We start from the raw sequence: 17,366 nt of genomic DNA, 5'->3' as shown, positions 1-17,366 counted from the left end.
CCAGGACAAGGTATGCCACCCTAGACCACCAGGGATTCCAGTCAGTGCCACAATGGATGCCAATCAGTGCCCATAATGGATGCCAATCAGTGCCCACAATGGGCATCACTGATTGGCATCCATTAGTACAATATATTATAATACAATGCCGCCTATCAGTTCCCATCTGTGCCGCCTATCAGTGCCCATCCATGCCACCTATCAGTGCCCATCCATGCCCACCTGTGCCGCCTACCCATGCCCACCTGTGCCGACTAACCCATGCCCACCTGTGCCGACTAACCCATGCCCATCCATGCCAATCCGTGACGGCTATCAATGCCAATTTGTGCCACCTATCAGTGCCCATCCGTGTCGCCCATCAGTGCCGCCTATCAGTGCCACATATCGGTGTCCATCAATGCCACCTCATCGGTGCCCATCAGTGCCGCCTTAGTGCCCATCAGTGTAACCCCATCAGTGCCCATCAGTGAAGGAGAAAACTTACTTATTTGCAAAGTTTTGAAACTGAAACAAAAAAAAACATTTTTTTTTCAACATTTTCGGTATTTTTTTTATTTGTTTAGCAAAAAATAAAAACCGCAGAGGTGATCAAATACCACCAAAAGAAAGCTCTATTTTTGGGAAAAAAAATGATAAAAATTTCATTTGGGTACAGTGTAGCATGACCGCACAATTGTCATTCAAAGTGCGACAGCGCTGAAAGCTCAAAATTGGTCTGGGCAGGAAGGTGTTTAAGTGCCTGGTATTGAAGTGGTTAACAAACAATCCAAACTTCACCCATTACGGCGGGCTGCGTAACAAACCTTCAGGGTCTGGGTCCCTAAAATGGGGTTCCAACTGCCCTGGACCTGTAAAGCACCCCATCAGGAAGTTTAGGTAATGTAGCAAGACCTAAGCCCTGGGTTCCTGGGGTCCAGCCCTACAAAGAGGAGTTACAGAAAAAAGCTTGTGCTTCGGATACGAGGCCCCAGGTACCATCCTTTTAGGCCTCAAGGGCACTTTGGATGGATCTGGTCTATGGAGGCTATTTAAATCCAGCATGGATCCCTCTTGGAGCTCCTCAGAGCACATCTTCACTCGTGACCAACACCTTTAGACACGGACGAAAAAACTGATGTGCTCCTGGAAGGAGGAGGGGTCATATAGGGAGAAAACTTCCTTGATTGGGTTTAAAAGTGTCAACACCTGAAGGTAGCCTATAACCCATTAAGTAATTACTGAAGGCTCTGTGTCCCATGATGTATGATAAAAGAAATACAATTTTCTTTCTCATCCATTGAGGAACAGTGGCAGTCAAACTGCTGGGATGCCAAAAAGCAGTCCAACTGAGGGGTGTAATAGAGCAAACAAAAGGCTAATAGGCCAACAGAACTGGGGATTTCCTGCAGCTCAAAACAACACCTAAAGGATCTTTTGCCTGGTTAGACCATGTAAACAGAAGACCAGGTAGCAGCACTGCCAAGTCTGATAAAGAGCAACCTGATGCCAAAGTGTCCAAGCACTTACAGATCTAGTAGAGTATGCCATGACAGAAAAAGGTGGCACCAACATTCGAGACCATATGCTTGATTAATGGTCTGCCTCAACCACCAACAAATAGTGGAAGAGAAGCCAGTTCAGCTTTTCAAGAACCATGAGCAATAACAAAGAAAGGGTTAGTCTTTGGGAATGAAGCAGTGGTTGCAAGAAACTCTCACAGCCCAAACTACATCCTGGAAATGGAGGTAAATCTTACGATTAAATGAACCTAAACAGAGGGATGGAAGAATAAACTTTTAGTGGTGCTGAAGGCCAAATGCTGGTCCAGACCCATCTGTAAAAAAGATACATTCCATGGGGAATTTCCTGGGACGAAAACCTCATGTTTCATACTATGCAAAGTATACCGTCCATGTATAAATGATAGACCTTGCAAGGAGTAAACATCCTAGCTTTTAGAAAAGTGTGAAGAACAGATTCAGAGATGCCCATGTCCCTTAGAACCTAGGCTTCAACAGCCATGCTGCTAAAGCTAGCTACCATGAAGCAGGATAGTACATCAGTTCATGAGGCAAAATATGTGGATGATCTGGAAGAACCCAAGGAACGTCCGCTAGGAGTCTTACCAGGTTGCAGTACTACATTTGCCTTGACCAAACTGGAGATATAAGAATGACTAGAATGCTTTCCATCTCAATCCTGCAGAGCAGATGAGGAAGGAATTGCTGCTGAGGAAAAAGGCATAGATTAGGGTGTACTGATCCCACAGAGCATCCACAAATTCCGCTAAATGCTCCCTATAACTGGAGACAAACCTAATCAGTTTGTTGTTAAACCTGAATATCAGGAGGTCTACATAAAATGTTCCCCATCTGCGACAAAGGTCCTGCAACAGCTCCATGTGTAGAGACCACTCCTCCCAGATCCAGGCCTGTAAGGAAGTTCACCTACCAACTGTCAATGTAATGGCAGACAAGGCTGGCGCATAAAGTTCTAAACAGGACAGGATCTGCTCTACCTTTCTTGCCATAGCGAGATTTATGGTTTCTCTATAAGGTTTGTCTCTAAAGTTCCTCCCAGAAGCATGCCACTGCTGTGGCGTTCTACATCTGAATCCAGATGGACTTACCCTCTAGCTGGGAGGAATTGCATTGCAGAAACAACCAAATAGCATGAAGTTCTAGAATTTAATGTGGAGACAAGACCTCTGATCCTAACAGGCTGTCATCCATCATAGGGATCTTCCAGAAAATGGGAAGAAAGGACTTCCGACTCCAGAACCAGATTCCTGGACCACCAAGACAGGGACAACCTGGTCCTCTGAGGCAGACAAATCAGCCTGTCTAAAGCCTGGACTGATGACCCATGATGACAAAATGATGTGCTTGAGGGGTCTGGAGTGAAAGTGGGCAAACAGTACTGCCCTGAAGGAGGGTATTATCAGCTGCAGGACTCTCATGCAGGACCAAACAGTTGGGAAACTGAAGAGTTTTTTGGAACGAAAACTCTGGCTTTACGTTACTATCTCCGCCAATTAGAGGTCACATCTTTACCTCCCTCTCCTCCTTACCATTCACAAATCACATACCCCGACTTTGTTTTGTGAATGGCCAAGAGGAGAGGAAGGCGGAGAGGCGACCAAAGCACCACGAGACCTACAGTGCCATTAGCTGAGCAGGCAGGGAAATACAGTGGAGCTGTATTTCCATCAACATGTAACAAAGAAAATTTGTGGGGTGAAAAAAGGAAGTGTACAGAGCATCAGGTGGCTTTAGAGGAAATGGAGTGTTCAACTAATTTAAAACCAATAGGGTTATAGTGGCCAAGTTGGATTTTAAGGATATTTGGTAAGTAAATGCAGGCCCCTTCAGATTTTTTTTTTTTTTTGAAAGCCAGAATAGGTTTACCTTTCTCCCATCAGACACACTGAATAGCTATTAAGAGCCTGAAAAATGCAGCCCAATTACTAGATGATACCACAGTCACCCTACCTTCATAAAATGCCCAGGGGTGTTTAGGCAACCTGAATGGGCCCACATACGCTGGGTTCATTATCTGATCATGCCAAAATCACCAGTCATCTAATGTCTACCATTAACTTTTGAAGTATTTTTAACCACTTGCTGACCGCCGCACGCCGATGTACGTCCCTACTTTGGGGAAGATTATCTTTGTTATGGCAGCAGCTAGCTGCCATAACCCTGGTATCCCTGTGTTTGGCCAGCAGTCGGCTACAAGATAAAAGTGGTCTCTGCAGCAGATTCGCCGCAAGATCACTTTTATCGTTGGCGGGCGAGGCCCCCCCCCACCCACTCCCGCCACGATCCGGTGCCCTCCGCCGCTTACCGGCAGCTGCGGAGGCGATCGCGTTTGTCCCCTGGGCTGACATGGAGTGAGAGGAAGATGGCCCCCACCCGTCTCCATGACACTGCAGGGTGGAAGCAACACCAAAACGTCACTTCCGCCCATAGCTCTTAAAAAGCCAATTTTTTTTTTTTTTTTTTTAAATGACAATTTTTTTTTTTTTTTATTGCATTTTAGTGTAAATATGAGATCGGAGGTCTTTTTAACCCCAGATCTCATATTTAAGAGGTCCTGTCATGCTTTTTTTTCTATTACATGGGATGTTTACATTCCTTGTAATAGAAATAAAAGTGACACATTTAAAAAAAAAAAAAACAGTGCAAAAATAAAAAGTAAAAGGTAAAATAAATAAGAAAAAAAACATTTTTTAAATGCGCCCTGTCCCGTCGGGCTCGCGTGCAGAAGCGAATGCATATGCGAGTAGCGCCCACATATGAAAACACCGTTCAAACCACACATGAGGTATTGCCCCGATCGGTAAAGCAAGAGCAATAATTCTTGCCCTAGACCTCCTCTGCAATGCAAAACATGCAACCGGTAGAATTCTGTAAATGTCACCTATGGAGATTTTTAAGGGTAAAAGTTTGTCACCATTCTACAAGCGGGTGCAATTTTAAAGTGTGACATGTTGGGTATCAATTTACTCGGCGTAACATTATCTTTCAAAATATTTTAAAAAAATTTAAAAAATAAATAAAAAAAGGAAGAAAAAGGAGAAAGAAGAAGAAAAAGGAGAAAGAAGAAGAAAGAAGAGCTAACTTTACTGTTGTCTTATTTTTTTAATTAAAAAGAATTTGATGTAAAAAAAAAAGAATTAATAAAAAAAAAAAAAAGTGTGCTTGTAAGACCGCTGCGCAAATGCGGTGTGACAGAAAGTATTGCAAACAACCGCCATTTTATGCTCTAGGATGTTAGAAAAAAAATGTATAATGTTTGGGGGCTCTAAGTAATTTTCTAGCAAAAAAAAAATGTTTTTAACTTAAGCCCTGTACACACTATCAGTTTTTCTGCTGATTTTTTCCTTCAGATTTACCAAAACCATATAATATGGAGGTCAAACCTTAGGAGTTTCAATTTGTATGAAATCAGGCAGGCCCTTACGCTACATGGTTTTGGTAAATCTGAAGGGAAAAAAAATCAGCAGAAAATCTGATAGTGTGTATGGGGCTTTAAAGTATCTGACCTATACATTTCCTCAACAGTCCTAAGAATCTGTAGACTTCTAAAATGTGTGATGCATTTAATATTCTGCCTGATGATGTTCGGAGTGAGCTATCATTTTTTATGACACAGGGGTTACAACAGGGAGTAAAATAGATGTGCATATGTTGTCAAGGAATACAATTACTCACCAGGAATGTGGTCCCCAATTTGTCTATATAAAGTTTGAACATCTTCTGCTTTTTTATCCACTGTAAGATTCTGCAAGACATTCAAGACATTCATAATATATAACTATATCTTACTGTTCTGATAAACATGACCCTTTCTTCCAAATCCCTACCCCCATAAAACAAAAAAATAATTTACCTACGACCCAGGCTGCACAAGAGAGAAAGCAACAGTGACAGGTATTTATTACAGGCAGTTTCACACTGGATTACCGCACAGACCCGGAAGAAATACAAAGGGATTAAGGAAGAATACACATGATGAATATATTTAGGCAATATTTGCTCATCCAGCTTTATTACATTTACTGCTTATCTATCCCGTTAGCTCAGCTGAAGAAGCTGCTTGGTTAAGCATCAAAATGTCATTACAACACAGCTCAGTTGAACATGATTAACTACTACTAGCTACAGTACTGTGCATAAGTTTAAGGCAGGTTTGGAGAAATGCTGTAAAGTAAGAATGCTTTCAAAAATGTATATATATTTTAAATCAGATTTACAAAATGAGTGAACAGAAGAAAATGTTTAAAAACTATATTATTTATATTTTTTTATATATATATATATATATATATATATATATATATATTTCTTTTTTTTTTTTTGGTGCAACTATCCTTCGGTTTCAAACCAGCATCAAATTCTTAAACTTGCACAAAGTCAGGTGTATGATTAACCAATTAAATTATACCAAGCAGGTGCTAATGATCATCAATTTCATATGCAGATTGAAACAGTTATTAACCACTTCCCGCAACTGCCTCCCAGCCCTTTAAGAGCTTCTAGATGGCAGGAGGCGGGCATTCGGGTGATGTAACTGCTCTGACTGGCTGTCTCAGCAGTCGCATGATCAGAAAGCTCCCAATTGCAAGTATGCATCTGGAACTTTTGTGCTGGGAGCACGCAGGGCATGCGCTCTCAGCACAGAAATGTTCACATTTAGGCCACATTTATGCGGCCTCTCTGTGTTAAAGCCCACCCCTTGAGAGGCCGCATGTATGCGTGTGGCCGGCAGGAAGAAGTTAACTGAAACAGAAACAGCTGTGAAGGAGGCTTAAATCCCCTTTCACAGATGTGCGACTTGGGACTGCAAAATCGCATGAAAAGTCATACCCCCCATGATTTCCAATGCATACCATTCATATCTGTATGCCTTCAAAGTAGTCTCTGCTCATGTTTATTTATTATTATTTATATGTTCATAGGTTACCTGTTTAGAGTTACAGAGGAGGTCTAGCCTTAGAATTATTGCGCTCGCTCTAAAGTTTGCGACGATACCTCACGTGTGGTGAGAACACCATTTACATATGTGTGTGGGACTTACGTATGCGTTTGCTTCTGTGCGCGAAGGATGGGGGCGCTTTACTTTTTCTTATTTTACTTTTTTTTTTTTTAACACTTATTCCAATTACAAGTAATGTAAGCATCCCTTGTAATAGAAATATGGATGAGAGGTCCTCTTAATGGAGAAATCTGGGGTCAACAAGACCCCAAATCTCTTCTTTACCATTCAAAGCAAAAAGATTAAAATAAAAATGTTCGATCTTTTACTTTAAAAAAAAAGCCTGGATCGGACGTGACATTGCTCTGGTCCTCCAAGGTCACAGAGGCGATTAAAGAGTATATACTCTCTGATGGCCTATAGGAGCAGCCAGCCACACCATCAGATCTTTTCTCTGCGAACTGGCGGAAATGGGAAGCTTGAGAAATGCTCCAGCAGCTCATGAGCTGCTCGAACTGCCTTCATGAAAAAGCCAGCTGCTGGGTGCAAAAAACAATACTGGGGTTATGGCTGAAATTTTCAGCCATTATCCCAGTAAACCACTTGCAAAACCGCAACGTATATGTATGTATTATGGTCGGCAAATGGTTAATAAATGCTCATAAGGGAGCGCTACATTGTTTGGTAACTGACATTTCCTGTATACATTCTGCCTTTTTTGCATTACACCTGAAAAACTCTTGTAGAGTTGCCCCTTGTTTTCCAAGTGTCCAGCAAAACACCTTTACATGCCATCTTTGCAGTTTGCCTTAAGAAAGCCATATAGCTCTCCCTGCCCTATCTATCTCTTTCATTACTGTTAGTGGGGTTTTTTTTTTGTATATTTTCTGTGGTCTGTATACCATTGTGAAAATGTCCCTTTACTTCCTGTCCCACACAAGTGAACGTTAAAGGAGGGGAATTCCCCCCTAGACATTTTTTCCCAGTACAGGTGTCTCCATTGGATTATTTCCCCTTATTTCTTGTTCTGGGGAAAACACAAACTTTCTTTCTTTTACAGCTTACCAGTAGGGATGGGCTTTATGTTCGGGTCAAACATGAGTTAGACTCGAACACTGGCTATTTGTCCATTCGCTGAATAGCGAACAATTTGGGGTGTTCATGGCAAATTCGAAAGCCGCGGAACACCCTTTAAAAGTCTATGGGAGAAATCAAAAGTGCTCATTTTAAAGGCTTATATGCATGGTAGTGTCATAAAAAGTGTTTGGGGACCTGCGTCCTGCCCCAGGGGACATGTATCAATGCAAAAAAAAAGTTTAAAAAAACGTCTGTTTTTTCAGGAGCAGTGATTTTAATAATGCTTAAAGTGAAACAATAAAAGTGTAATATTCCTTTAAATTTCATACCTGGGGAGTGTCTATAGTATGCCTGTAAATTGGCGCATGTTTCCAGTGATTAGAATTGTCTGAAAGCAAAATTACATTTCTAACAGGAAAACAAGTAATTTAAAACTACTCGCGGCTATAATGAATTTGTCGGTCACGGCAATACACATAAAAGTCATTGAAAAAAAATAAAAATAAAAAGTGTGTGGGGGGGTTCCCCCAAAATTCCATACCTCTGATATGGATATTAAGGGGAACCCTGCACCAAATTTAAAAAAATGGCATGGGGGTCCCCCCAAAAATCCATACCAGACCCTTATCAGAGCACGCAACCTGGCAGGCCACATGAAAAGAACTGAACTATACCAGGCCACAAGCCCTCAACATGGGGAGGGTGCTTTAGGGTAGCCCTCCCAAAGCACCTTGTCCCCAGATGGGTTTCTGTTCAGATGACAGATCTTATATAATGGAGGGCGGAACCACCCGGAGAAAGATGCCAGAGGAAGATGCCGGGCGAGAAGACCGGAGGAAGAAGCAGAGAAAGATAGAGGAAGAAGCCGGGGAAGAACAAGAAAAACCGAAAGGAAGACCAGAAGAAGATGGAAGAAGAAGAAGAAGCAGGGAAAGAAGAAGACATTAATAAAAAGGAATTGTAAAAAAACGGCTATTGTCTTTTTTTTTAACACTTTTTGTTAAATGGTAGGGGGTACATTTTACCCCACTACCAATTCACACAAGGGGGAGCCGGGATCCCTTGTTAAAGGGGGCTTCCAGATTTCAATAAGCCCCCCGCCCGCAGACCCCCACAACCACCGGGCAAGGGTTGTGGGGATGAGGCCCTTCTCCCCATCAACATGGACACAAGGTGCTTTGGGGGGGGGGGGCTACCCTAAAGCACCCTCCCCATGTTGAGGGCATGCGGTCTGGTACGTTTCAGGAGGGGTGGGGCGCTCTCTCGTCTCCCCTCTTTTCCTGCGGCCTGCCAGGTTGCGTGCTCAGATAAGGGTCTGGTATGGATTTTTGGGGGGACCCGACGCCAATTTTTTTTTTTGGTGCAGGGTTCCCCTTAATATCCATACCAGACCTGAAGGGCCTGGTATGGAATTTGGGGGGAACCCCACGCATTTTGTTTTTTTAATTTTGGTTCGGGGTTCCCCTATGGGGGAATCCCATGCCATTTTTTTCAATGACCTTTATGTGTATTGCCGGGACCGACAATTCCTTATAGCTACGAGTAGTTTTAAATGACATTTCTAAAAGGAAAAAAAGTCACTTTGCTCTCAGACTGTTCTAAACACGGGAAACATGCTCCACTTTACAGGCATACTATAGACACCCCCCGATACGAAATTTAAAGGAATATTTCATTTTTGTTTCACTTTAAGCATTATTAAAATCACTGCTCCCGAAAGTTTTTAAAACTTTTTTTGCATTGATACATGTCCCCTGAGGCAGGGCCCAGGTCGCCAAACACTTTTTATGACAATAACTTCCATATAAGCCTTTAAAATGAGCACTTTTGATTATTCATGTTCGCGTCCCATAGACTTTAACGGTGTTCGAACAAATTTTTTGCCTGTTCACATTTTCTGGATGCGAACTGAACGGGGGGTGTTCGGCTCATCCATACTTACCAGCTTAAAGGGGTGAATCTCATCAATAGGGAAACAGACACCAATTAAACCTTGACAAAGGGTCTTACCAGGGCCGCTGATAAGCCAGTACAATTGGCCCTGTTGTACCGGGCCCAGCCAGCAGGGGGGGCCCGGGCAATCTGAGCAGAGAATGATAGAAAAAAAAAAATATATTTCTCCAGCCAGCACGAGATGAGTCTGACCACCGGAGAGGTGAGGAGCGGCAGGCGCCACTCAGAGGCTGGAGAGGAGGAGGAGAACACTTTCCAGACAGTGAGTAAACTCAAGGCAGGGGTTGACTTCAGTTTAACAGCACCGACGGCAGGTAGCCTGCATGTGTGACTTGCTCACATTCCACTCACATCTCTGCTCATGTCCCTTGTGTCAGTGAGGAGAACAGCACCATGGAAGCCTCTCCTACACTGCTATCTACAGATTTTTGCCTCCCAGCAGGATGTCAAACCAATTGGTCTGCTGCTCTGTCATTCAGAGCTGCACCTGCCTCCTCCTGACCTCCAGTCTGTGCAGGAAATACAATGTGCAGCCTGGAGATTTAAATGTCTGCTGAAGCAAGAGTGGTAAGAGCCAGTGGCCTCACTTGTTATAGCTGTACACTCAACCCTGTTTACCATCAATGGTGTACTGTGATGGAACATGTGGGCAGAGGGGTGCACTGAGGGAACACATGTGTAGTGATGACACATATGTACATGAGGGGAAAGCAATGGAACATGTGTACAGTGACAGAACATGTGTGCAGAGGTGTACAGTGATAGAACATGTGTGAAGAGGTGTACAGTGATAGAACATGTATGATAAGGTATACAGTGATAGAACATGTATGAAGAGGTGTACAGTGATAGAACATGTATGAAGAGGTGTACAGTGATAGAACATGTATGAAGAGGTGTACAGTGATAGAACATGTGTGAAGAGGTGTACAGTGACAGAACATGTGTGAAGAGGTGTACAGTGACAGAACATGTATGATAAGGTATACAGTGATAGAACATGTGTGAAGAGGTGTACAGTGATAGAACATGTATGAAGAGGTGTACAGTGATAGAACATGTGTGAAGAGGTGTACAGTGACAGAACATGTGTGAAGAGGTGTACAGTGATAGAACATGTATGAAGAGGTGTACAGTGATAGAACATGTATGAAGAGGTGTACAGTGATAGAACATGTATGAAGAGGTGTACAGTGATAGAACATGTGTGAAGAGGTGTACAGTGATAGAACATGTGTGAAGAGGTGTACAGTGACAGAACATGTGTGAAGAGGTGTACAGTGATAGAACATGTGTGAAGAGGTGTACAGTGATAGAACATGTATGAAGAGGTGTACAGTGATAGAACATGTGTGAAGAGGTGTACAGTGACAGAACATGTGTGAAGAGGTGTACAGTGACAGAACATGTGTGAAGAGGTGTACAGTGATAGAACATGTATGATAAGGTATACAGTGATAGAATATGTATGAAGAGGTGTACAGTGATAGAACATGTGTGAAGAGGTGTACAGTGAGAGAACATGTGTGAAGAGGTGTACAGTGATAGAACATGTATGATAAGGTATACAGTGATAGAACATGTATGAAGAGGTGTACAGTGATAGAACATGTGTGAAGAGGTGTACAGTGACAGAACATGTGTGAAGAGGTGTACAGTGACAGAACATGTATGATAAGGTATACAGTGATAGAACATGTATGAAGAGGTGTACAGTGATAGAACATGTATGAAGAGGTGTACAGTGATAGAACATGTGTGAAGAGGTGTACAGTGACAGAACATGTGTGAAGAGGTGTACAGTGATAGAACATGTATGATAAGGTATACAGTGATAGAATATGTATGAAGAGGTGTACAGTGATAGAACATGTATGAAGAGGTGTACTGTACTTCATATAATGGGGGGCCCCCTGTGTGTCCTGCGAACAGTGTACTCATAATGGGCGACCCCCTGTCATGTCATGTGGATGGGGGAGATTTAACTCCTTATATTGAGACCCCTGTGTGTCCTAACTCACTGGGAAGCAGCCAGGGCTGGGGCTGAAGGAGGGACCAGGGGCAGGACCAGGGGTGGGGCTGAAGGAGGGACCAGGGGTGGGGCTAAAGGGGGCCCCGTCAGGTGGGCTGTAGGGGGCCCAATGATTTCTATCAGCGGCCCTGGGTCTTACACTGGCCATACAATGATCAATCAGCGTGGGGCCATGCCAGCTTGACAGAAGTCGATTGTTTGAGTAAGCGCTGTTAAGAAACATGCCAAAGTCAGTGGGCCAATGGTAAAAGAGCCGAGGCAGGGCCAAGCCACGGCGCCGTGTCTGAAAGGGCTCAGAGCAGCGGCTCAGCTCGGGTGTCCCCATAGCAAGCTGCTTACTGTGGGGGCACTGGGCAGGAGGGAGGGGCCAGGAGCACTGGTGAGAGACCTGAGAAGAGGAGGATCTGGGCTGCTCTGTGCAAAACCACTACACAGAGCAGGTAAGTATAACATGTGTTTCTTTTTTTTTTAAATAACAAACACAAAAAACAAAAAACAAAACACACTTTAATATTAATTTAACCCTCCTCTACTTTTTCTAAAACTTAAAAAAAAAAGGTTTTGCTTGAAGCCCCCTTCACACATACACACACGTCTATTTTGACGGACTCGGCTGGCTCAGCAGGGATCACTTCTTTAATCCCCACTGAGCCGACGGATGACAGGGCCGTCTCTGCTCACTGTTCAGGGATGGACCTGTCAGAGCTCCGCTCTCCTCTATGGGGGGGGGGGGGGGGGCGTATGAAATCGGATGAAAACGGACTGCCTGTCTATGGAGCTGACATCCGTCGTTCCATAGACCTGCATGGAGAGTCCGTTCAGGTCCGCCTAAAAATCTGAGAGGCGCACCTGCCTTTCACAAATGCCTTCAGTTTGTTTCATCTGTTCAGTCATGTTTTTTTTTTTCAAAGAAAACACGGTTCAGTTTACATCAGTTTTTCATCAGTTTTTCCATCCATTTAACCACTTGAGTCAAATTTTTGGTTTACGTTAGAGCTGCACGATTCTGGATAAAATGAGAATCACGATTTTTTTGCTTAGAATAAAGATCACGATTCTCGCGGCGTAACATCTTTCACATTATACAAAAAAATTGGGCTAAGTTTACAGTTTAGCTTTCTTTTTAATTCATGGAAGTGTATTTTTTCCCCAAAAATTGTGTGTGAAAGACCGCTGCGCAAATACCATGTGACATAAAATATTGCAACAATCGCCATTTCATTCTCTAGGGTCTCCGCTAAAGAATAGATATATTGCAGTAAACCTTGGATTGCAAGCATAATTTGTTCCGGAAACATGCTTGTAATCCAATACACTTGTATATCAAATTTCCCCATAAGAAATAATGGAAACTGGAAACCAGTCACGTTGGGGAGGTTTGTGGCAGAGAAAGGCAGGAGAGCAGTATAGCAGAATATACAGTGAGGGAGCAGTCTGCATAGACATGCTCCCTCACTTGCCGGCACTGACTGTCATTGTCGGCTTTTAAATGTAATTGCCGGATTTTTTTTGATTTTTTTTATATTCTAGGGCTGTCATTTGGGGGGGTTGGGGTGGAGAGCAGTATACACAGTGAGGGGGCAGTCTGCACAGACAGGCTCCCTTACCTGCCGATGCGGACGGTCACTGTCAGCTTTTAAATGTAATTGTCAGCTCTTTTTGTTCTATACTTCATAGCACCGAGAAGGAGCGGTCAATCAGCCCACCACTAAATTAACCACTTTCCACCCGCCGGCCGTACAAATGATGGCTGGGCGGTGCAGCTCTCGTTCTGGGTGGACGTCATATGACGGTCCTCCAGAACGACCGCTCTCCTGCGCCCGTGCATCATGACGATCGGTGCTGCAGTGTGTCGGTATGACACACCGCTACACCGATCTCGGTAAACAGCCTCTGACGGAGGCTCTTTACCACGTGAGCAGCTGTGTCCAATTACGGCTGATCACGATGTAAACAGGAAGAGCTGTTGATCTGCTTTTCCTGACTCGCGTAGATGCGAGTAGAGGAGAGCCGATCGGCTGCTCTCCTGATGGGGAGGAAGGGGGGGGGGTCTGTGCTGATTGTTTATAAGCGCAGCCCCCCCTCAGATGCACACCCAGGACCACCACAATGCCGCCAGAACCACCAGGGATGCCACCACATTGGACCACCAGGCAGCTGCCAATCGGTGCCCATCCCCAATGCCTGCCAGTGCCGTCAGTGATGCCCATCAATGCTATCTATCAGTGCTGCATATCAGTGGCCAGCTGTGCCGCCTATTAGTGCCCAGCAGTGCTGCCCATCAGTGCCACCCATTAGTACCCATCAATCCAGCCTTTCAATGCTCAATGTCACCTATCAGTGCCACTCATGAGTGCCCATCAGTGCCGCCTATCAATGTCCATCAGTGCTACATATCAGTGCCACCTACCAGTGCCACCTTATCAGTGAAGTAGAAAACTAACTTACTTATTTACAAAATTTTATAACAGAAAACAAAAGAAGAAAAAAATGTTTTTTTCAAAATTTTAGTTTTTTTTATTTGTTTAGCAGAAAAAAAAACAAAAAAAAAACGTAGGGGTGGTCAAATACCACCAAAAGAAAGCTCTATATGTGGGAACAAAATTCTAAAAAAAATCTGCTTGGGTACCGTGTAGCATGACCACGCAATTGTCATTTAAACAGCGACAGCACTGAAAATTGGCTTGGGCAGGAAGGGGGTGTAAGTGCCCTGTATTGAAGTAGTTAAACCAAGGGGTGGGTGTCACCGGGTGATATCACCCAGTGACTCCACCCCTTTGTTTAATTTAGTGGTGGGCCGAATGACAACTCCTTCTCGGGACTATTAAGCATACAAAAAAAAAAAAATAGGGCTTTCATCCGCTCAAAAAAAATTAATGTTGACGGAAGCAAATGAAAACGGATGATTATCCATTGTCATCCGCTTTTCCATAGGAATGCATTGATGTCTGGTTTTAATTCGTCAAGGGATGGATGAAAAACAGACAAATGGTCCGTATGTGTGAAAGAGGCCTTAACCACTTCACATAAAAATGTATAAGGCCCCTTTCACACATGCGGATGGTATGTCCGTATTTCATCCATCCGTTTGCGGATGAAATACGGGCCATACATTCATCCCTATGGGATAGCGGGTGTCTGCGGATGAGCATCCGCAGACACCCGCTATTGTCCGCCTCCGCAAATGTCCGATTCTGCAGACGGAGGAAAATCCTATTTTTCTGTCCGTGTGCAGAGCGGATCGGATGAACACGGACACACGGTCCGTGCTCGTCCGATCCCCATAGAGGAGAGCGGAGAGCTGACAGGGCGGTCCCCGCACAGTGTGCGGAGACCGCCCTGTCCGGCGCCGGCTCAGCGGGGACAAGGGAGCGATCCCCGCTGAGCGAGCGGATCATCACGGGGCGGATCTTTACTGATCCGCCCCGTGTGAAAGAAGCCTAACAAGTAAACAGCAATATTATGCAAAACAAAGTGATTCAATTCAAGTTTTTATTTTTAGATTGAAAAAAATACTTACATTTGCATTTTGTATCCTTTGAATGAAATTAGTGCAATGTGTCAGTAACTCTTGTGCTTCAGGTCTATGAAGGGCTTTCAGAAAGTCTGAAAAATTTCCTTGACCCAGAGAAAGCAGGTAGGAGAGGAAGAGAGGGCGTACAGAACCTGTGGAGTAATACAATACTACACATTAATCATTGTACAACTTTTTACTATACAATCTCTCAAGAAATGTATCATGGCATTTCTCACAATACAACACTGAATGCAAAGTACCTCAAATAGTCATTTAACATCAACCCATGTGCTGAATTTCTTCTTAAAGTAAAGCTGGACACCACTTTAAAATTTTGCCTACTTGTAAGCTTGCAGAGAGAAGACTTTTTTTCTATTAGAGCATATGGAGAAAAGGCCATGAATGTGCAGTACGCTGCAGTCACAGAGCTCAGTGGAGTGGACTGGAGCCACCCAAGCTTGCGTAGCCAGGGTTGCCAGCTGATATGAGGTCATTTGTAGGATGGAAAAAATTAAAGTGGAGCTGTACTTTAAACAGGACCAGTTCAATTAAAAAAGGTCCTATGTGGGCAACACAAAGTGATTTCACCAGACTGATAATAAAAAAAAAAAAAAAAACTGACCATACACTGTGCAAATTTTTCCAGAACAAAATTAAATTCACTCAATGGGTGGCCCTGCTACATTTGAAAAAAGTCTGCTGGAAATTTTTCAGTCAATTATTGGCTACATTCACAATCAGATTGGTTAGTTTTGGGTAATTTGATAAACAGTTTGCAAAGCCATTGACACTAAACGCCATCAATCAAAGCCAGTGAAAATGGAGGGGAGTCCCGCTGTCTGGGTCTATAGACGCAGACAGCAACCCAGCACAAGTGTCCCCATATACAGTGGCTTTCTATGGGGGCCCTCACCAGGGAGGTTAAGCCAGGAGCACTGGCCGGGGACCAGAGAAGAGGCGGTTCCACTGCACAGAGTGGGTAAATATAAATCTGTTTGTTCTTTTTTTTCCATTTACAATCACTTTAACCACTTGCCGCCCGCCCTATAGCAAATGGACGGCGGCAAAGTGGTTTCATAATCCTGACCGGACGTCATATGACGTGATCAGGATTATGAGCCGCTGCGCGCCCCCGGCAACTACGATCTCGGTAAAGAGTCTCCGACGGAGACTCTTTACCACGTGATCAGCCGTGTCCAATCACGGCTGATCACAGTGTAAATAGGAAAAGCCGGTGATCGGCTTTTCCTCACTCGCGTCTGTCAGACGCGAGTAGAGGAGAGCCGATCGGCTGCTCCTCTGACAGGGGGGGTCTGTGCTGATCGATTATCAGCACAGCCCCCCCAAGGATGCCCACACTGGACCACCAGGGACGCCACCAGACCACCAGGGATGCCAAGGACAAGGTATGCCACCCTAGACCACCAGGGATTCTAGTCAGTGCCACAATGGATGCCAATCAGTGCCCATAATGGATGCCAATCAGTGCCCACAATGGGCATCACTGATTGGCATGAATTATTGATTGGCACTGATTGGCATCCATTAGTGCAATATATTATAATACAATGCCGCCTATCAGTTCCCATCTGTGCCGCCTATCAGTGCCTACCCATGCCCACCTGTGCCGCCTACCCATGCCCACCTGTGCCGCCTACCCATGCCCACCTGTGCCGCCTACCCATGCCCATCCATGCCAATCGTGCCAATTTGTGCCACCTATCAGTGCCCATCCGTGTCGCCCATCAGTGCCACCCATCAGTGCCGCCTATCAGTGCCACATATCGGTGTCCATCAATGCCACCTCATCAGTGCCACTTCATTGGTGCCACCTCATCGGTGCCCATCAGTGCCGCCTTATTTTTTTTTTTCAAAATTTTCGGTATTTTTTTATTTGTTTAGCAAAAAATAAAAACCGTAGAGGTGATCAAATACCACCAAAAGAAAGCTCTATTTGTGGGAAAAAATGGAATTACGTACCGGTAATGTCCTTTTCCAGGAGTCTTTCAGGACAGCCACCTTAGAGAGACACCGGCTCCTCCCCTCTGAGGAAACACCGCCTTCATTTTCATGATTTAAGCCTCCTCCTCCCTTCGTTCCTCAGTTCTTCCAGAGTACCTCCGGCCAAACTGGGGAGACACAAGAACACGTCAAACAAATAAACTTTTTAAGTCTTACCTGACGGCCTCATGTAATGAGTTCCCGATGATCTGCAAACAATTTGGGTGGGAACCGGTGCTGTCCTGAAAGACTCCTGGAAAAGGACATTACCGGTACGTAATTCCATTTTTCCCCAATCGTCTTTCAGGACAGCCACCTTAGAGA

At 44.2% G+C, this 17,366-nt stretch overlaps 1 protein-coding gene across 1 annotated transcript in view; it reads right to left on the bottom strand.

Annotated features, from left to right (window-relative positions):
- LOC143940108 (rab5 GDP/GTP exchange factor-like) overlaps nt 1–17,366 on the bottom strand; it is a 97,126-nt gene that overhangs the window by 47,174 nt on the left and 32,586 nt on the right. Inside the window, exons 4-5 of the mRNA XM_077461179.1 lie at nt 15,045–15,190; nt 5,199–5,268 (exon numbers count right to left, since the gene is read on the bottom strand). Coding sequence (XP_077317305.1) covers nt 5,199–5,268; nt 15,045–15,190 — 216 coding nt within the window. The remainder of the gene's footprint in view (nt 1–5,198; nt 5,269–15,044; nt 15,191–17,366) is intronic.

This window comes from Lithobates pipiens, unplaced genomic scaffold (genome assembly GCF_037356315.1).
Source record: "Lithobates pipiens isolate NorthernLeopardFrog02 unplaced genomic scaffold, aLitPip1_a1.2 Scaffold_3, whole genome shotgun sequence".
Classification (NCBI taxonomy): domain Eukaryota; kingdom Metazoa; phylum Chordata; class Amphibia; order Anura; family Ranidae; genus Lithobates; species Lithobates pipiens.
Note: the sequence above shows the minus strand (reverse complement) of the source record. Positions and strands in the feature narration are given on the sequence as shown.